Genomic DNA, 22,661 nt, shown 5'->3' on the forward strand with positions numbered 1-22,661 from the left:
TAATCATTACTAACCAATGACTTCCAGATGGTAGTATGACAAAAAGATTGGAGGAATGTGCAGATTAGTTATAACTATGTGTTATAGACACCTGTAGCTACCTTGTTATAGTAATGAGATCATGCTTCCCCCACAAAAGAAAAGTATATGCCTGCAAGATAATCCCATCACAGAAAATTATCTCAAAACTCCTTAGTAAAATCATGAACATTTTTTTCCAATACACTTTAGGAGAAGTAGCCATGCTGCAACCATACTTCCATGTCAAGGACTTTGTGAAATATTGCCTGAGCCAAACATTCTCGAATATACTTCTGATGATCTTTCCTCATGGCATTCAGCCGGTACTCCTTCTCTGATATTATTCTTCCACTTCTTGAGATCTGCCATGAGAATGGGAAATTTTAAGAACAAGGAGTGAGAAAACAGAGACATTAAGAAACAACCACATTTTGGCTATAAAGTCCATTATATACCTGGAGCACAATATGGGCAAACACTGCCATTTTCTTAAGTGTTATTGAAAGCTTCACATCTATATAAGCATCTCCACAAGACCTTGCAGCATATGCATCTGAGACACTAGGATAAAGGTCCTTAAATTCAGAATAAAATTAATTTTAAATATTCTAACATGTGAATGTTTGTGTATACACATACATATTGGAAAAGTCACTTTTTTGGACTATAGCTACTGAAACTCCCAGATGGCATGGCCACTGACCATGCTGGCTAAAGGATCTAGGAGCTGTAGTTCTGTGATCTTACTTTTCAAATGGAGGTGAGTTTCCGTAGTAGTTTGTGACACAAGGATCAGCTTATCCCAATTGGAAATGGCGGGGCTATCCAGACCTGCCTGAAAGACCAGTCTGTAGGCAGAGTCAGGGTGCAGCATCCTAATGATGCAGGCCCTAACTCCACTCCCAGGGTGCCATGATGGCATGCGCTGCTCCAGACAGTGCACGCCATCATGACACACCTCTGGTGCTTGTGTCCAGATGATGAAGTGCCAAAGGAACACCATACAGCCACAGTGCTGCAGCTATGGCACAGTCTGGAGGGCACAAAAAGGAGTCACTTTTTGCGGCTCCTTTTTGTGCCCTCCAGAGGTCGGATCAGGGCCATGGCGTGAGGTTGCTGTGGCCCTGATCCAGCCAGGAAAGGGGCGATCTGTATAGCCCCTAAGATTCATTTATGGGAGGGCAATTTGAATTCCAGCCATTGTGTTTATCTTTTAGAGGAGTTTTGCATGCAGCATTTTTCACTCTGGGTGAAAATCTTTTCACTTGGAAGATCAAGAAAACGGTCTTTATTGGCCATGAAATTCACTTAGATGACCTTGGAGCAATCATTCTCTCAATCTGATCTACTCCACAATTTTGCAGGTGGAGTGAGGAGACAATGAGAGGACAACTACGTACACCACCTTTAGTATGTTAGAGGAAATATTGTTTATAAAAGTAACTAAAAACAGCAGTGACAAAATGAAACACATATTCAGGGCCACTGCTGTGTATGTTTTCCCACTTGTCTGCTTAAAATCCAGAGATGTTGAGAACCCATCCTTCTCCATTCCCTACTCCTTGTATTTTAGGAGGGATATATGATAAAGATGTTAGGTATGCATCTAATTCCAAACCAAAGAGCCCATGCACTGAGGTCATCCTCAGAGACTTTCCTTTGGATGTTCTGTCTGAGCTCGGATTCACAACAATCAGGAAATGAGCCATCTTACCCATGGAATCCTTTCTGTGGAATTCACTTCCTAGTAAGGGTCCCCTGGAACTTACATTGCTAACTTAGCAGTGTGCATTGTTAATACAGCTGCAGTAGCAGACAAAGAATATTTCATTTTCGCAGGCCCACCAATTTAATCCAATGGTTTTTTAATGGCTTTTCTTTCATTACTATATCCTCTTTTTATCATTGTATTTCTCTAATCAGCATGAACCATCCTGGGACTGTTTACACTCAAGGCAGCATGTACTCATTGAGAGTATAAAAATATTTTTTTCTAATACAGATTGAGTACCCATTATCTGAAATGCTTGAGATCAAAAGAGTTTCCGATTTCTGATATTTATTTATTTATTTGGAATATAGTGGTCCCTTACTATTTGTGAGGAGTTGGTTCCAGGATCCCCAGTGAATACCAAAAAACACAGATGCTCAAGTCAGTATTTATCATTTTAAATTACCTGTCTTTCTAGATTTCCAGGTTAGGGATGCTCAACCTTTAACTGGTGCAGGTGTCCATACCCAAAGAATGAAGTGCTCCAAGATAAGCAGCTCTTGACAGCCAGAGTAAGTGCCTGAATTCATGTTACACTCACCACATGAGAATAACTGACTGGTGAGAGCCATGTCTACTGAAAGGTCTTAAGGCTCCAGTAGGAAAAATTAAATGAAAGTGAAAGAAAAGCCATAGACTATCTTTCTCTGCCCCCTGCTGTTCATTCCTTATCATTCTCTTTAATGGGTAATTTCCCACTCTTCTTGTCTTCTTAATGCATACAGAAAATGAATCACTGAGAAAAAGTGGCTATCCCAGGGGCAAGGGAATCCAACAAACCTCACTGTTCTATGCATGTGCATAATTTCTGATCACTGAAGCCCCCTCTCCCTGTTTGTTTACAGGAGAGCCAGAAATCATGTTGTTCTTCAGAGATTGTTGGTATGCAGCTCTGAGCATTCCTCACCATTGGCTATGCTACCTAGGACTGCTGAAACTGGCAGTTCAACAACATCTGGAGCAATGTGATTCTCATTCCAGATGTACAGAGTGCCCATGTATGCATTGCCCCCACTAAATCAAGCATTATATATGAGAGAGAGGTGCAAATTTATATAAATGTTTACACAGGCTTATTAATATGCATTGATACAACTGAAAAAGTTGTTATTGTTGTTGGCCATCGACTCATCTTCAACCTATGGTGACCCTATGAATGAGAGACCTTCAAGAGTTCTGGCTATTAACAGTCCTGCTCAACCCTTGCTAACCCAGGCCTGTGGCATGTGTAACATGATTACAGTAATTATAAATCTTTACTATGATTTAAATAGAAATACAACACAATTCATCATATGAAGGAAAGGGTGATCAGATCTCTAGTGTGTCTACTCAGTCTGCTATCTAGCAATTGATGGACAACTCTTGAGGACCAAGTGTAAGACTCCTTGGCTCCTTTCTTATAGTTTTCTGTCTTTAAACCAAACGTGGGGGCTGATAGGCCTTTAAAAAAGGTCTGTCTTCTAAGAACACTTCAAACCCTCATGTTTAGCTAGGCAATAGAGCCAAAATATAGAGAGGTTCATGCGTATGCCCAAAATGCTACCCTATATCACACCAGGTGAATGTCCCTTTCCAAATGCAGTCTTTCATGCTGTATTTGGAATATCCCTCAAACTTCAAGCATGTCTTTTAGGTGTAAATCGGTGGTTAGGAGACTTTCCAAATCCCCAGTAGACATCAAAATTTTCCCATCCTAGAGACTCATTTTGGCTTCCTTTAAAAAAAACACACTAATTTCTTAAAAGTTTTGAAGGACAGCTTTCCAAGAATCAAGTGGAGACATGCATATACATGCCAGATTTATGAGATCACTTAAGAACCAATTATGTCTGGAAAGGTATGTAACAAAAACATGTTTATAAGTAGCATAATGACAACCATACTGTTTGGTTCATAGGTAGCTATGATATAGCCACACTAAAGTCAAAGCTCACTGCCGAGATAGTACAGTACATACATGTAATCCTCATTAATCTATGTCATCAAAAGGTCTACAGTAGCATTAAAATGGGTTGCTGCTGTATTATTGATAGTGAGTCATGTTTATTAAGATGGAGCAAAGCTCCAGGTTCCTTTGATACTTCTTCATCAGTCATTTCTAGCATTAGACACCTTGAGCTTGGAACATTTTTATTTGGTTTAAAATATCACTTGAAAATGCTAAGTGCCTCATTAGGTGGCATGATACTCTTGTAATAGCTTTTATTTAAATGTCTTGTTGCCAAGGAGTCCATTCTTTCATATTGCCAGGATTACCCAGCAGATTCTCGTGTATCTGTCATTTTTGCTTTGGTTCACCAGTAGACCAAATCAACAGCTCAGTATTAATCCATGAGAAGATGACTTTGCTCCCGGACAACGGTAGTCTGCTCCCTACTGGGCAAGAAAACTTGTGCTGATTCTTTTCCACAGTACAGTCAGCCCTTCTTATACGTGGATTCAAGTATCCACAGTTTCAAAATGTTCCAAAAAAGTATAAATTTCGAATATCAAACCCTGATTTTCCTTTTTTATAAGGGACACCATTTTGCTGTGTCATTATATTTAATGGGACTTGAGCATCTACGGATTTTGTTATTCACGGGGGATCTTGGAACCAAACCCCAGCGTATAACAAGGGCCCACTGTATTTTTGCCTAAGAATAAGTCTAATAAATTTCTAATATTGTACACGACATTATTTGTATTAACCTTTCATGTCTCATGTGACATGACTGCTATGGTAGCCACTGTCGGCTAAATATCTAAATTTTATATTTCATTTTTGCTTCCGGTTATGCCAAATTATCATAAAAGAGAGCATTCACCATTTATTTTATTTAAAGTAACTGATGCTAACTGAGTAACTAAGTACCTATGGTTAAGTATCATTCAAGCTGTTCAGCAAGGTGCAGAAAACACCACAGTGTGCTATCTGGGGAGCCATTATGTTTCTTCTCTTTGACTTCTTTACCAGCATGTATGAAATATGCAGAAGAATATTCCACCTATGTAAATAAAATTTTGGGGAACTGGGGATTACAACTGCATGCCCACTGGTGGATTCTACTTATTTGCTTCTGGGAATTGTAGTGCAGGGCGGGGGGGGGGGGGGACTTTTCCAAGCTTTGAACAAAATTAAACAGCCACACTGATCAAGTGGCTAGGTGTATTTACAGTGCAGAAATAATGTAGTTATTTAACTGTCATGGCTCCTTCCTACAGAATCTTGAGATTTGTAGTTTGTTGTGAGACACCAGCACTCTTTGGCAGAAAAAGCAAAAGACCCTGTAAAACTACAAATACCACGATTGCAAAGGATGGAGCTGCAGCACATAAAAGAGGTGCCAAACTGCATTATTTTTACAGTGTAGATGCACCTGTTATCTTCTGCTTCCAAAATGTTTCCACAACTTCACAACTGGTTCATTATCCAATCCATACTAACACAGTCATGCTAATCATTATTTAAATAGCAGTTTCCCCCTTGATCTACTCACCCACGCTGCTCTGTTTTTGAGTAGACTGAGGATTGATTTGATGAGTCAAAGGAAACTGTGTGTGTGGAGTCAAACATCTGCTTACAACCCTGGAGCAAAAAACTTTCCCACCACCACTAGCAAGATTACCCACACAGACCAATCCTATGCATGGTTACTCAAGAAATAAGTCACACAAAATTCAATTGGGCACACCTTAGAAAGTGAGCAGAGGATTTGCAGGCTTTGGGTATATTGCAGACTATATTATGCTGTCAACACTAGATGCTGTCACAATGATTTAAGACAGCTGTGAAAAAAATGCATTGCCATACATTTTTAGTCATGCCATGGCATCAAGGCATATTTTTTCTTATGTAGCAAGCCTATTTTGAAGGACTTGGCAGGGAATAAAATGGTCCCAAAAGGCTTAGAGAAGAGGAGCAGGGAACAAAACAGAGCAGTAGAACTGTCATTGTTCTACCAGCAGTCGCAGTGTTGGATACAGGCTGGATGAACATGGGTTTAAATTCACAGTCAGCCAGCCCATAGGTAATTAATATCACAAGGATATGACATGCATATATATGGGGGACACATCTGTCCTAAACCTCTTGGAGGAAAATTTGAATAAACTGTTACTAACTAATGCTGCATAATCCTTCCCATGAAAACAAACATCATTCAATTCAGTGAGACTTATATTTGAGAAGAAGACTCCACTGAGTAGGATTGCACTACAGTGGACCCTTGTTATACGCTGGGGTTTGGTTCCAAGATCCCCCCGTTGATAATAAAATCCGTGGGTGCTCAAGTCCCATTAAATATAATGACATAGCAAAATGGTGTCCCTTATGAAAAATGGAAAATCAAGGTTTGATATTTGAAATGTATACCTTTTTTTAACATTTTCAAACCGTGGATGCTTGAATCCATGTATAAAAAATCTGTGTATAAGAAGGACCGACTGTATAATGTAAGAAATAACCCCATGAAACTGAAAAGAAGTATTTGCATACCTACCAGCCCTGATCTCAGAAGGTGACGTCTTATCCTAGTATTGCTGAAATAGCCGGCAAGGTGCTTATCGGTTAAGCTGTTGTAATTTGCAAGGGATCTGAAACCAACAAAGTTGATTATCCAGTCATTTATAACAATCCAAAAATTTGCACTTGAAAAATGCATGGAATCAGAAACTAAAAATCAGATATTCAGATTACTTTCTTCAGACTATGAGTGGCCATACACTGTGCTATCTACGGAAGCCACAGCATTACGTACAGCAAGGCTTAACAGGCTGGGGCCCTCCAGATGTTGTTGGACTACAATTCCTAAAGGTCCCTTCCAAAACTTCATTAAAACCTGGAAGACTATACACCTGTGACCTATAACCTGGAAGTTTAAGAAGCCACAACATGAAAACTGAAAAACCTTCAGTGACCCAATCATGCGTAAATATGGGTGTTTAAAAATGCATTTCTGATCTAGCACTGATGTTTTATGGTCATGCTATAGTCAAGGGATAATGAATGGCTCCTCTTTCAGATACCAAGCAAGTCAATAAAGCTGTGCTACCATATCCTTAATACCATGATAAATGACACTATTGACTTCAATGTCATTTTCTTCTGCTCTCTTACTATGCATTTAGTCTGGTGTCTTTGAAAGACCAGGCAAACAAAAAAGGTCCCCTGGCAAGAAAGGAGGAATAAAACATTCTCTTCATGAAACTGTGACAAAGGCAAGATACTTCCAGGAAGTTTACTTCTGGTTTCATAATAATCCCCCAGGTAGCCTACACCAGATAAAATAAACTTTAAACAGACCATTTACTTTACCATGTTCTGCCTGGTGATTAAACATTAGAGCTATAGCAACTGTTTTATGTTGTTTCTTTGTCCTGTTGTTTACATTTGCATCTGAAATCACTAGAATTGCAGCAATTATATCAAGTACGTACTGATATGTAGTGCCTCCTGGTACTGGTGTGCTGCATTCATGGTGTTTGCGCAGGTAGGGATAAATTAAACTTAACCCAATATCTTCAGAATCTCTTCCTTGTCAGTATTCGATGACCCAGATAACAAGTTAAAACACAACTAATCTCAGATATCAGAGGGATGGAGCAACCCTAGATGCTGAGCCACTTAGATCCTTATGTTTCATATCAGTTGTGAACAGCCTATCCCTAGTAAAACATCCAATTGAATTAGAACATGAAAAAAACCCTTCTCAGAAAGGCCAGCTATAGGATTGCAGTGATCAGGATAATGTGTCATGTTATCTTTAGACTCCCTTTTTCTCGGATTGGTTGTCATGACTAAACCCAAAAGAAACAGAAACTATCAATACTCTCACTTCTGAACCTATGTCACTCATATGCTCCTGACTCTGCACATGGCTTGTACATAGGGTTGCCATAATTCTCTACTAAAACCCGGGACAAAATGTAGGACAATTGTAGGATAAAATTTAGCCCAAAATGAAGGACATTTAAGGTCCTCAATTTTTCTTAAATGTCCTACATTTTGGGCTAAATTTTATCCTACAATTGTCCTACATTTTGTCCCGGTTTGTGGTAGAGAATTATAGCAACCCTACTTGTACAATCCAACATGCTTCCTCCTGAATATCCATGGATCAGCAGTTGGTGTCCAGATTGGATGAGTTAAAACAGTGGTCAGTCAAACATCTATGATGTATTCACAGGGTCTCCAAAAAGTACATATTGTTCCACACAAAAGCCTTATGCAAATTCCTTCTCTTCAGTGGCAGACAATGTTCATGGGCATGCCAGTTCTCAGGCTGTGAAGGAGGGATCTCAGGGTGAGAGCACTGTCTAAAAGCAGTAAGTATATATATTTTCCTTATTTGTTAGATTTGGTGTGAGTTGTTTTTTTTTAATTCCAATGGCATAATCTATACAAGTGGGGTTGATGGTTATGTATAATGTTTAGTGCCACCACCAGAAGATGTCCCTTGTAAAATCACAAGGGCCTGCTTCCTGTGCCATCACAAGGGATCATTCCTAGGTTTCATGATTGGGTCCTGAAATCTCAGGGCCTGGGATCGGTCTGAACCAGCAACCTACAGGGTAGTGCCTGTGGGGAGTATTCTTCAGCTCTGATGAGAACGAGGCATATATAACTCCACTGGAGCCCTGAGTTGCTTTGCACCTTGGCAAATCTCTGTGCTCCATTGTACAACAAATGATTTGTTGCCTACCCTATAGGTTTTAGTCTTACTGAGATTCCCTTGTGTGTGCTACTGGACACCTTTCTTTCCTTTCACATTATGTTCAAAGAAAAGCCACTCTGCTGGCCTCCATTTATTCCCTTTTCTATGCATTCACCTCCACTTTGCCTCCTACAAAAGAATAAACAGAGAGGGCTTATTTAAACTCAGGCTTAAGGCAGAAGAAATAACAACATCAATAGGAAAATACAATTGAACACACAGAGAGAGCTTTACATTTATATGAATCAGAACTATCCATCTCCATTCTCCATCGCCATACAATTTTTGTGTCATGGATAATATCCTCCAAGTTTAATAATCTGGCTTTTAGGCAGTCTTGCACCATAGATCCTTTTGTTCCAGATGTTAAGCAACAAGCTGCCTCAGTCCATTTCATGGCAACTGTAGTCCTTCAAAAATAAAAATGAGTTCCCTTCCACCACCTCCCCAGCTCAAATACAATAAATTTAATTTGGCAATAACAGTTACATGAGGATACTGTTTCCACCCTCTTGTTGAATTGGGTCCCTTTCATTACAACACACACAAATTATTGAAAACCTAGACCAGGTTTCTCTTTCCAGGTGTTAACAGCAAACTATGATACAGATATTATGTTTTCAACACCGGAAAGAACGCAAGTGAGCAACACTCCTCTTATGTTACCTGCTCCTGACAACTCATGAAATGCTATTTATTTGCCACAGGCTTGCTAATCATGCCAAATGTAAAAGTGAATTAAACATCTTCATTATCAGGAAACACAAGAAGATCCCTGCCAGTCCAGAGTAAAGGCTCATCCATCCAGTAGTCTGCTTCCTACTGTGCCCAATCATACCAATGCCTATAGGTAGCCCATTAAGAGAGCATAAAGTCAATCATTTTCTCACACTGTTGTTCCCCAGCAAGTAATACTCAGAGATGTGTCACCTATACTTCTTCAGGTGGAATACAACTATTCATGAGTAGTGTTCTCCTCCATTAACATGTATAAGTTCCTCGTAAAGCCTTCTGAGTGGGTGACCATTGCCATATCTTGAGGGAGTAAATTTCATAGCTCCTTTAGTATATGTTGTGTCTTTCCTGAATCCATCACTCTTTAAACAGATAAACACCCCCCAGGCTTTAGTATTAAGTGAGAGGGGAAAAATGTAAAGGCAAAACCATTTTCTCTGAGGTTTTCTATGGTTTTGTGTAGACAGAAGACATCTTCTTTTCTTATGTATAAACCCAGTGCTCTCAATCAAAAATAAAACAAGAACCATTTTTGGGGACAGTATAGGAAAATGTGGAAATACAAGAAGGGTCCTGCCAACCTCACATTGTGGGCACATTTCCTTATGAGAAGTGATTGTGACCAATACTGTGCATTATGCTTACATGGTTATATAATCTTCATGCTGTCAGAAGTACAAGAAGGGCAGAGAGCTCTTGTCACTACAGCTGTGAAGAAACAAGTCTCTAGAACATCTGAAATGACAATAGTTACCACCAGGAAAGCAACACTGCTTTGAAATGGTATTGGAGAGGTGATCAACATACAACTAATATGTATTTAGATATGGATATTTAATTGTTCTTAATGTTTGTTTTTAACGATATTGTACATCGCTTTGATCGTAGGAAAAGCGGTTAACAAATAAACAATTTATTATTATTATTATTAACATAGTTTTTACATATCACTTTGCCCCCATGAAGCTATACTTGCACTCACACAGGTCTATAACCGCTGTGTATAACGGGGCATAAATGTTGGTTCAATAGGACTTGCATGATCATGAACCATGTCAGCACTTGCTCTGTCACATGAACCCCAATTTCTGGCAGGTCATTCAAAGACGTGTCAGAAGTTATGAACAGTGATGAGTGAGGCCAATATCAATTACAAGAAGTGCCATTTACTGCTAATCCTCTGGCATCAATTGCAGTGCTGAATAAACACCTGAACAGACCTTTCAAAGAAATGTATCCTTTTAATGTATGAATAATTTATTATCTCTAGAACAAAGACTATTACCAAAAAATCCTCTATAAAATAAGAGGGGAAAAAGTTTCAACAGTAATGTACGTGTAATTATAACAAACTAATCAGCTCAGACCCACATTTTAAAAAGGTCTATGGCAAACCTTCTTCACAGCCCAATGTAGACTTGTTTAGAAAAGTGTGGATTTTAGGGGTTCCAAATACGAATATATTGTTTGTTTATTTAAAGTATTTCTGTATTGCCTCCCAGCCCACAAGGGCTCTTGAGGTGACGAACAAATAAAAACCAGATAAAATCCTTTTTAAACACATTATAATACCCTTTATTAACACCCAAACAATCTAAAAAATCGGTTTTGAAATAATCAAAACAGCAATTTCAAACACTGAATGCCATGCGGAACAGCACTGTTTGGGCTGTCAGATGCTCAAAAGACATGGGGCCAGCCTACTTTCCTTCGGTAGGGAGTTATACAGTTGATGAATTACCGCCCCCCAAAAGCCCTGTTATGTGTACCCACTAACCAAACTTCATGAATTGTTGGGACACACAACAGGGCCTCCTTTGAAGAACTCAGATTTCTAGCAGGCTCATATGGAAGGCAGTGGTCTTTCAGATATCCTGCCTGCAAGACATTTAGGGCTTTTTAAGACAACACTAGCACCTTGAATTGAGCTTGGAAGCACATTATGACCTTATTTGTGATAGAGTTACTATAATCTGCCAATAAGTCATAAATAATAAGCTAATACAATTAGGGACTGTTCTTTCACTGGAAATATTGTCATCTTTTCAAAAATGCTAAAGCACAGAGTTGAGATTTCCTGGCTATCTTATCACCATAGAAAACTCTGTCTTTACTGGACAATTTGCCCTCACTTTATAAGGTAGTCTGAGCATCTTTCAACTAAAGCTGTGAGGATCTTAACCAGTATTTGGTCCATCTGTCTTTGGAGAGCTACTCAGCAAAAAAATGTTTAGCCAGATTTCTTTCTTTAGCATCCAGCATTCTTTTCCCAAACAAAACAGATACCTTGAAGGTTTTTGCCTCAATGAACAAGAGCCCAACTTCTAATTTTAACAAAGAGGAACCAACTTGTGGAGGAAATACTAAGAGTTCAGCCTACAATCCATTTCAAATGGTTTGGAAAGTGTCTCTGACCCTAAATTTCAAAGCTATACAGGAGCTGGATAAGTACATTAACTAGACTGCAGTAGGAATCAATTCACAAAATTGCCAATTAATAAGAAGGCACAGCAGGTAGCATTTTATTTTCTAGTAAAATTGACAGCATCCTGTCTGCTAGGAAGAACACAGGAGCTTCAGAAAGGTGTTTTTATAGAATCAGACAAATTTCTCCAACCATCTATTTTGCTTTGAGGGATTTACTCCCCAAACATGAAAGTATGTTTTGATACATGGGTTCTGCGTAAGTGCAGTGGTTAAGAGTCTCACCACCCTATCTCACCTCTGCTTGAATTCATAGCCTCTTATTACAGCCTGTAATGTGCAGTTCCAGCACAGAGTTTAACTCAAGAAAGTAAATGTGAACGTAAAAATATGACCATTACAAGTCAATACTCGTTATGCCAAAATATATAACAATAACAATCAATTGTGGCATTTTCACATTAAAAACCTGCCCACTTGACAAGAAACAAAGCAAGATCCAAATATATTACTTGCCTTTTAATGGTGTCACAGTACATTATGTTCTGTAGCTCTAGTTCAAATAATGTTATCCATTGTAACAAAATTTTATGACGTTTTCATTGATTTGAATTGGAAGTGAATGTAAACACACTGTCTAGAAGTCTCTAACATTATTTTTTAGAAAACAAATCTTCACAGTTAATTGTTTATGGTCTAATTATGTTAGCAATGGTACACCAAAGAAACAATATGAAAGAATCCTATTTATTGATCAGTAGAGACAGTCACTGGGAGTTATATAAACTCAATTTTTTAACTGTACAATTGCAGTTTATTGCCTGTTTTACACTAAAACTCTAATGAGAAGAAACCATAATGGAAGTACTTTATCAGGTTTAATAGCTTCAACCAATCTTGCATTATTTCCAACTGGTGATAAAGAGGAAAAAAGCCATCATATTCTACTTTGTAAACAAAATAAGTTTACATTAAAAGGAAAATGAATGTTATTTTTATTTATAATCACCCATGAAAAGTGTGCTTATATATTTATATTGCTTGCCTGAATTCATATGATGTAATGTCTTTCTTGATAAGATAGTAAGCATTAAAAAAGAAGAGATACAGTAGTAATGGAATACTTCAACTACCCTGATATCTGTTGCGTAAGTTAAATTCTGTCAGCACTATAAGGTCCAACCAAGTCCCCACTTGCCTTATGAATAAATTCTTTTTTCTTTTCTTAGAAAGTGGAAAAAATTACAAAGGGATAGGTTATCCTCAATTTGAGCCTTACTAAAAGGGAAGAACTGTCAACAAAATGAAAGTAGTAGGAATGTTTGAGTAGAAATGACCGTGGCTGCACTACAGAAATAATGCAGTTTGACATCACTTTAACCGTCACGACTCCATTCTATGGAATCCTGGTATTTGTAGTTTGCTGTAGCACCCAAGCTCTCTGACAGAGAAGGCTAAATATCTCACAAAACTACAAATCCCAGAATTCCAAACCATTGAGCCATGACAGTTAAAGCAGTGTCAAACTATATTAATTATCCAATGCAGACGCAGCCCATGTCTTCTACAAGGAAAAGTGAAAGCTGAGTGTACTCACTGTGGACTTTCAAAAAGCTGATTTCAACAAACATAAGCAAAACTTGGATGAGATCCCATTGTCAGAAGTACTCAAAGGCAAAAGAGTTTATGGTTGGTAGCAGTTTCTTAAAGGTGGCATATATGAGCCACAACTGCAAAAAAATTCCATCAAGAAAGAAGAGTGGGTAGTATCTATAGAAACTGGGTTGGCTGAATAAGAAGATATGCTAAGATATATTGGATATGTTAAGATTTAAACAGTCCATGTACAAGTAATACATGGAGTAAGTCACCAATTAAGTGTATAAATGAGAAACCAGTATTTTGATGGAGCTCATAAAAGTTAGAGTTTGTAATACACTCAAGCTTGCAAAAGGTGTGAAAAATAATGAAAAGTGGCCTTTTGGCTATGTCCAAAGCTAGACGAAGAACAAGGAAGTGGTAGGTCTGCTGCATAGAGATGACAGAGATATGCCAATGAGTGGCAGAGGTGAATCTCTTCAACCTTGGCTATGCCTCAGTCTTCTCCCAAAAGGAAAACAGTGTTTGGCTTGGTCAAAACAGAATAAAAAATTCAGTGAACAGACTGTATCCCAACACAGTTAGAGAGGTCATCCAGGAACATGTAGTACTTCAGTTTAATTCATATCTCCACTGCCAGATGAACTGTTTCCAAGGGTGCTAAAGGAAATTACTGATGTTATCTCAGAGACTCCATCCATAATCTTTGCAAATTCTTGGAGAACAGGTGAGGTCCTTTTAGATCAGGAGCTGGCAAATGTTGTCCCAATCTTCAAGAATGGGTGGGAGGTGGACCTGGTTAACTACCAACAGATCAGATTGGTTTTGACACCAGGAAAGGTACTAAAGAGCCATACACAGTCACATGAACATACAGAATAGAATACTGCTCTTCTTAAGAGCCAGCATGGGTGCTCATGTGCGCAACCCATCATAGTTGTCCATTTCCATGTCAAAACCAAACCACCCCCAACTTTTATTCAGCTTCCTGGGATACATACATCTTGATGGATACTACTTCTTTCTGCTCCAGTCACATTCACACTATGAAATGAGGGGCTTAATCTCACAGTAGGGACTCACACTGCAGCCAGCACCACCAACCAGGTGTTCTTTGGATGAAAGGACTAATTTCTATTGAACTGGAGACATACTGGAAGTAAGTTGCCTCAGGATCTGGTCCCAGAACCACAGTAAAGTAACTCTGGATTACAGTTTATACACAGATAAATCATTCCAGAATCCAGCTCCAGAACTCCATTTAGGAAGGAAAACCCAGATGTATAAATATAGGATGGGTGACAACTAACTTGACTGCAGTACATGTGAAAACAAGAGACTTAGTAGAATACAAGCTAAATATGAGTCAACAATGTGATGAGCAGCAAAAATAGCTGAAGAAATTCTAGTGTGCATTAACAGAAATACGGTGTCCAGACCACGGGAAATAACTCTAATCCAGTTAGCCTTCACCTGAAGTACCACATCCAGTTCAAGGAACCATACTGACATGTTTGAATGCATTTAGAGGCTCTTGAAAGGGTCTGAACACCCAGCTCTACTGGAAATTGTTGAGGAAATTTAACCTAAGGACCTCTGAGAGATGACATGGTAACCACCTTCAAATATTTGAAAGAGTGCCTCACATTTTCTTCCGCTCAAACCAGCAGGATCCAAACAAATGGATTAAAATTACACCCCAAAAATGAGATTTATCTATTCTGTATGTTAGGAAGAACCTTCCAATGGTAAAACTGTTCAACACTGAAACAGACTGTCTCAGAAGGTGGTAGACTTTCCTTTGTCAGAAGTTTTTAGATAGGGTTGGTTGGCCATTTGTCAAAGATGCTTTTGCAGTTTCTTGCACTGATAGGAAATGAACTGGAGTCCCTCCCATCTCTATACTTCTATGATAGAGACATAGAAGATTATCTGATTGGCATATACCAATTTGAATTAACCAGCTAATTTTTGGACTGCAGGCCTTTGTTTCTCCAAGCTGCTTGAACACTTCACAGAACAGTATGAAGCTGATCCACATCAACAAGCATATATGAGAAACGTCTTTTAGAACTTTACCTTTTTCAAAGTGAGAACTTGCATTTTGGAATTTTTTCGGTTTAAATCATCATCAAAATAATAATCATCTTACTGCATGCAGAATACAAGTATGTAATAAACAGGTCCAATTAATTATCTTATCCCATAACTTGCTAATTTTCTACATGCAATATATATTTTTTGTAGGGAAGCAGTTCAAGATGCAGTTTCAGCTGTTGTCTGAAGTTGTACAGACCTTATAAAGAAACTTGACAGATCTGTTATCTCTTTTTATTCCTTGACTTTTTGGTTGTACTGTTCTCCCATTCCATTCTGTGTGTACGTGGGAATATGCATACATTGGCGCACACACTGTGAGACATATATGTAACTAAATGGGTTCTGAACTCATGAAATTTGTGTTGTGAAAATATGGGCTTAGATTTTGTTCTATTTTGTTGTAGTTTCTATTTGATTTTACTGAATTATTTTATCTTCTTATTATATTATTTGGAGTTGTTTTAAGTTGTGTTATGGATTATAAGGCTCCCTGCACCTTTTAATTAATTAATTAATTATTACTTTATTTATTATTTATTTATATTACCTTATTTCCAATAACTAGGAATTAAACCTCTAATCCAGAATGGGGAACCTTTGGTCCTCCTGGTCTGCAACAACTTCCACTAGCCCCAACAGCATGGCCATTAGAAAGAGACTGTTGGAGATGGAGTCCAAAAAATCTAGAGGCCCAAAGAGTCCAAAGGGTCCCAATGGGTAAGGACAGCTTCAGTTTTGTCTAGATATCTATCTGTTTTGACAAGAGGGAATCAGCCTTCCAAGTGTTGTTGAATGGCAACTCCCAGCATTTTGAATTATTTCCTATGCTGGCTAGAGTTATAAGAAGATGCAGTTAAACAGCATCTGAAGACTGCAGAATTCCCTCCCCATCCTACAAAATCTTATGGTTTGATGATAAACTTACACAAAATGAAATTTAGGCAAAAAAGAATTAGGAAATTGAAGGGTCAAAAATATTTCATTTGAAAAGTTGAGGCTAGGTAGGGATTCTGGTTTTCTATAAAAGGAGCAATTTCAGCACATGTCATTTGCATGACTTCTTCACAACTATTAACATAGTAGGCGTCCTGCCTTCAATCTCGACACCTTGTTTGAACATATCACCTAGTAACATAGCCATCTACAAGACATCCCACAGTGCAATAACCAGCTAGATACACAGAACTGAATACAGAGTGATCCTACACAAGTTGCCTTGGAAGCAAGGAAGCAAGTCTGTCGGAAGAAATCCGGAACATTACCAATCTTGACAGCTTTAAAAGGGCTGTCAAGACGGATCTCTTCCGACAGGCCTTCCCTGAATAATCCACCTGTCTAACATGGAAACAGACTATCACAGAGAACACCCAGATTGCCCATGACTGGCTAGATGTTTGTTTTAATTGTTTTAATTGTTCTTGTTATTTTATTATAGGTGTAGTTGGGGAGAAGGGAATTGATGGAATGTATTCTAATATATGTGATATTTTATATTGTATTTTATCTGTTATTGTAAGCCACCTCTATGCTGCGGGAGAGGCGGCATATAAATTTAAATATTATTATTATTATTATTATTATTATTATTATTATTCAATGTGATTTTCTTCCCACTAAAGTCTAAATCCTACATTGTTCTAGAATTGTAGTTACTTCCATGACAAAAAGCTCCCTTCCTTCATGTAACTCATGCTTCGCAAAACTGTCTTGGGAAGTTTTCTGAGTCCTCCATCGTCACTTTGGGAAGTATGAGTGGAAGGAGTACCTGAAGAGGGGAGGACAAAATAGATCTCTTCTGTTGGCTCTCCTTTCCACTGGATTCTGTTGTTCTGCCTCAGGAAGTCCAATGCTGGATGCTGCCCAAAATGTGCATGGGGCTACAGCAGTGTTTTTTTTTTTTTGGGGGGGGGAATACTGAATAATGCTAACTTGATCTGAATCCACATCATCTTTCTATCAAGCACATAGTAAATGAGCAGACATTTTGCTCAAGATTCACCTCTTAAATACTGTTTGCACCTGGATCTAATCCCAAGGACTCTGCTATCAACACTATTTCAACAATTTGATCAGTTTACCATAAAGAAATTTGAGCCAAAACATGATATATGATTGGTCTGCAATAAACATATGCATACATAAATTCAATGTGATTATCTTCACAAGACCATATGTTTTTAAAACATGAGTGGCTTCTTTATTGAAATGTATGTATCTATATAGCTGTTTCCTTAGCCCTGTGAGAATATTAGCAAATGAAAAACTAAACATGTTTTTGCAAAGTCTGTGAAATACAGACAGCAGTAAATGTATTACAGTTGTTGATTCCTTACCTTTTTTTCCTCAGTTCTCCCAAAATTAATTAACAAGCCCAGAAACTGTCAATATTGAATATGAACATTTTAACATCAAGGAGACTGTTGCATTTCTAATGGAGGAAACTTTAATTACTTTTAAGTTTCCTGTCCTCTGCTTTTCCCTCTCCTTCCTTCCTTCCTTCCTTCAAAGTACTCAAGAGAAAGGAAAGCAGGTGTAAATGAGCTGAAGCAGGCCAAGCTCAGAGGTGCTTTGCTTACTTGCCCTTTTCATTTCTGGCAGCTCATTAAAGAAAGGAAAACCTCATCAGGGCAAAGGGATTTAGAGAAATACCAGGAGTTCTTGCATTTCTCTTGCATGAGGGACTTTGCTGGTTCAGTGGCAAGGGCTGCAAGATCTGTATTCAAACAGGCAGCCTGCACAAGCAAGAAGATAACAGCTAACTTTGTTTTGGATTCAGCCTTTTAATATTAACTTACTACTCCATGTACCCAGGCACTGGTACCATTCCAGAGGAATATGAATGAGCTTCGCTGGTTCTCCTCTTGCTCAGATCCCTTTGCTGTCTGTAAATGATCTTTTCCTTTAACCCTCTTCCTTCAGTTGAGGTTTAGCTCCTGCAGCCTGCTGCAACCCTGGCTTCTTAGGCAATGTGGGTCTTCATGAGCGTTACTGTGACTTGATCTACTTCCTCAGATACATCTCACAAAGTAGATCAAGTCTACCAAAGCTTCTACTACAACATCTTTCTCACACCTCATGCCTCTGAAGAAGCAGACTCAAGTCTATGAAAGCTCATGTTGCCAACTTCTTTCTTTCAGTTACTCTCAAAGGTGCTACAAGTCCCCTTTGCATACTGATCTTCCAAACTAACATGGTTGAATGTTACTCAATGTGTCCATTGTGATATATGTGAATCTATGGCCTGTTACAGACTGCCAAAATAAAGCTGCTTCGGGTCTCTTTGGAGATATGCTGTTTAAATGATGCATGCGTCCTAAGAGTCCGGAAGCTGCACCAAAGCTGCACTCCAGTGCTTAGGAATGGAGTGTGGCTTTGGCGTGACCTCTGGACTCTTAGGACCCATGCGTCATTTAAACAGCATACCTCCAAAGAGACCCGAAGCAGCTTTATTTTGGCAGTCTGGAACAGGCCCACATTTCATTTTCAACAGTTTGATAATGGAGAGAAGGGGCCTAGAAATAAAAAAATAAAAAAAGATGGAGGGGAGTTGTAAATAAGTAAATGAAATAGCAAAAGAAGAAGGAGGGAGAGAAGAGGAGGAGGAGGAGGAGGAGAAGGAGTAAGGAGAAGAGAAAATGAGGAGGAAGAGGAAGAGAGTAAGGAAGGGGGAGGAGGGGCAGGAGGAGGAGGAGAGAGGGGAAAGAGGAAGAAAGGAAAGAAGAAAAGGAGGAGGAGGAAGGAAGGGAAGAGGAGGAGGAGGAGGAGGAGGAGGAAGAAGGAAAGAAAAAGAAGAAGAAGAAGAAGAGGAGAGGAAGGAGGGAAGAGGAGAGGAAGGAAGGAAGAGGAGGGGAAGGAGAACAAGAAGAAGGAAGGAAGAGGACGAGAAGGAAGGAAGGAAGGAGGGAGGGAGGGAGGGAGGGAGGGAGGAAGAGGAGCAGAAAGATGAGGAGAGGGAGGGAGGGAAGAGGAGTAGAAGGAAGGAAGCGGAGGAGAAGGCAGACAGAGAGCCAGGTGCTGTCTTCTGAGACCCTTCCCACCCCGAAGGCAATGCCCCCCATCCTCCCGGGACTCCAGAGCCTGCCTAGTACTCACCCCAGGGGCTGGGGCTGGGGGTTCATGGTGTCAGGCTGGCCCTTGCTTTCCCTTGCGGGGGGGGGGGGGTGTGCCTAGCAGCCCCTCCGGAGCCGAGCCGGCAGCCTCCTTCCTCCTGCTGCTCCTCTGCGCCAAGGCATCCCTCCTCCTCCTCCTCCTCCTCCTCCTGCTCCTGCTCCTCTCCCGGCGTTGCTAAGCGGTGCTCCTCAAACAGGGCTGGGAAGGGCTCTCTCCGCCCCCAGGGAGGCAGGCAGGCAGGCAGGCGGGCAGCTGGGACCGGGGATGTCCGGCAGGGGACGGGCTGCATCCGCACTGGAGAAATGATCCGGGGTGATACCACTTTGGCTGCATCCACACTGCAGAAAGAACTCTTTTCTGGCTCAAGGCTATGGAATTCTGGGAGTTGCAGTTTGTTGTGGGGCCCAGAGCGGAGCCAAAAGCATTCATATCAATAGAAATGCATGCTTCTTAGTCCTGTCCCAGATGGAGGATGTTTTGGAATTCCTCCTGGATTGGAAGCTGAAATGTAGGACGTGTCCTGGAAAAGGAGGACGCCTGGTGGTCACCCTGAGTGCAGAGGCAGCCTCAGCCATGTGAGCTTGGAGTGCGTGTTGTGTGTTGTGTGCCTTCAAGTCATTGCTGACTGGAGGCAACCCTGTCCTGGGGTTTTCTTGGCAAGATTTCTTCAGAGGAGGTTTGCCATTGCCTTCCCTTGAAGCTGAGAGAGTGTGACTTGCTCAGGGTCACCCAGTGGGTCTCATGGCTGAGCCGGGAATCGAACCCTGGTCTCCAGCATTGTAGTCCAACACTCAAACCACTACCCCAGGCTATAGCAGTAAGCAAAGGGGATCTTGTAGCACCTTTAAGACTGACCAAATTAAAAAAACATTGTGGTATAAGCTTGCATAGACATCTGAGGAAGTAGACCAAGTCTATGGAGTTTATCACGCTGGGGACAATTTTGGCATTAAAGAGAGATTAAAGCGCATTTAAAGCATCCTGCAAATGAAGCAGAAATGGCGAGTAATTGCACAAATGATTATCACACGCAATTGCGCAAATGAAGCGATATCGGAAATGCATTGTCGCTGAAATCCTGAAAGTAAAAAGATGCGCATTACTGCTTCTTTGTGACCACTTTAATGGTGTGTTGCGTGCAACATCATGTGAAATCATTATGCGTAATATTGAGATTTTCATGTGATGAACTCTGAAAGCATCTACAAGATCCTTTTAATGTAATATTGATCATGACACTTATTCAGCCCTTATTCTTTCACCCACTTTTCTAGGTTCAGGATGTGGCTCTGGATATTTGTTCCAGGGAATGGCTTGGATTAATTCCCAAGGACCAACCCCAGTTTGGCAAAAGTTGGAACTTACTGGACTGTTTGGACTCTACCTGGAAATCCCGATTGGCAAGTCAAGTGGGTACTTCTGTGAGTGAAAAAGAGAAACAGGGCCAAGCAAAAGGTGGAAAGCCAAGTGATCCTTATTTATTTGTAGTTTTGTGTGCCTTCACGTCATTTCCAATTTAGGGCAGCACTAAGGCAACCCTGAGAAGGGGGGCTTCTGCCAGACTGGGGAATCGAACCCTGATCTCTAGAGTTGTAGTCCAATGCTCAAACCACTATGTACTCCCCATATCTTTCCTACCATGAGGGAGATGTGAATACATGCACATACACACTTAAAACCTGGCTCCCAAATGTACTCACTGCTCAGAAATGCATTTTTCATTCTGGCTACACTGCAGAATCTAGGCCATTATAGTTGCCTTACATAAGAACTAAAAATATATTGTATTACAGAGCTAGGAAAGATGCAACTACCCATACAATCAGCTGACTTGGGTATCTTCTGTTTGCAGTATCTCAAGTAAAATGGCAATTGAGGATGGAGGTTTGTATAAACATGGAGAGCTTTTCATGAAATCATGTATGGCCCAAGAAAGTGGATATAAAGAGGTTTTCCCCCCTTCCCTGAGGACATGAAACTCAACATCACCCTGTCGATAGGGTGGTAGCAAAACAGACCAAAGGAGGTACTTTGTAATACGATGCGCAAAGAAACAAATGTATTGGATTTACTGACACAAGATCCAGTGATAGCCACAAGCTTTGATGTCTTTAGAGAAGGATGGGGTAAATTCACAATAGCATAAGTGCTTATTGTTATGATGGCCATTCTAATTTAGGAGCCATATAGGGACTGTGAAAGCCCCAAATCTCCTTTTACCTGGCAGCAGCCACAGGGATTGATGGGGTTCCGTTCCGTCACTCAGGATTCGGCTGCCTGCTCTTCCCATCCCTGTTTATGTGAGTGACCTCCAATGCAAGGGAGAATTGCAACAGGGACCTTGTTTCTGCCTGTCTCAAAAATGATGATTGCTCAAAGGGGATGAAGGAGTGGAAACATCAGCCAGCTGCTTCTCAAGTGATGGGAAATAAGACCCTCCCTCCCATCGCAGTGATTCTTGCCTGGTAAGGATTGGGGAAGTCCCATTGGGACACTACTTATGTATAGGTAAATATCATACAGGATTCACATAGTGATGTGAACATTGGTCTAGGACTCTGGAGATGATGGTTCAAATCCCCACTCGGCCATGAAATCCACTCGGTAACCCTGGGCAAGTCATACTCAGCTTCAGAAGATGACAATGGCAAACCCCCTCTGACGAAACTTGCCAGGAAAACCCTGTGATAGGTTCCGCTTAGGGTCATCATATGCTGAACACAACTTGGAAGGCAAACAACACACAAGGTTTGTGCAGATTTAACATAATCTCTACTCATCCTGTTGACAGATAGGTAGAGGCATGGAATGTGAGGTGGGAGGATGCCTGGAAACAAATTTAGGTAGTTCAGTCTTGCACACATTGAGCCTTAAAGGATAAGGAGGTAGCCAAATGGCTGGTCTGAAGGCAAACAGAACAGTCACCAGTACATAAATAGTATGCACATAGGACATCAGTAGAATAATATATCTCATGATCAAAGCAAAGAACAAGCAGGCAGGCCCAGATACATGACTAACTGGAGTGGTAAGAGAGACTGCAGCAGTGCAACGGGATCTTAGCAACATAGGTGAAGTACTGAATGTCATAGCGAAGCCATTCAAGGATAGTCTACAGAGAAAAATATTAAGGAACCCAGAATAAAAACTTTGAATACAATGTTTTGGGTTCTTCATTAAAACTTGAAAACTATTGGAAATAA

At 40.1% G+C, this 22,661-nt stretch overlaps 1 protein-coding gene across 4 annotated transcripts in view; it reads right to left on the bottom strand.

The window, feature by feature from the left end:
- Nucleotides 1-19,600, bottom strand: part of ERICH3 (glutamate rich 3) — an 88,543-nt gene extending 68,943 nt beyond the window's left edge. For 3 of the 4 annotated variants that reach the window (XM_089515451.1, XM_089515456.1, XM_089515450.1), the window contains exons 1-3: nucleotides 19,441-19,600; nucleotides 6,277-6,370; nucleotides 258-383 (exon numbers count right to left, since the gene is read on the bottom strand). In XM_089515451.1, coding sequence (XP_089371577.1) covers nucleotides 258-383; nucleotides 6,277-6,370; nucleotides 19,441-19,466 — 246 coding nt within the window. In that variant the 5' untranslated portion in view covers nucleotides 19,467-19,600. Of the gene's footprint in view, nucleotides 1-257; nucleotides 384-6,272; nucleotides 6,371-19,440 lie in introns of those variants that run through there. The other variant, XM_089515454.1, reaches the window with a different exon arrangement.
- Nucleotides 19,601-22,661: the final 3,061 nt, after the last annotated feature.

This window comes from Sceloporus occidentalis, unplaced genomic scaffold (genome assembly GCF_023333645.1).
Source record: "Sceloporus occidentalis isolate IW3139 unplaced genomic scaffold, rSceOcc1.0.p SCAF_3, whole genome shotgun sequence".
Taxonomy (NCBI): Eukaryota; Metazoa; Chordata; class Lepidosauria; order Squamata; family Phrynosomatidae; genus Sceloporus; species Sceloporus occidentalis.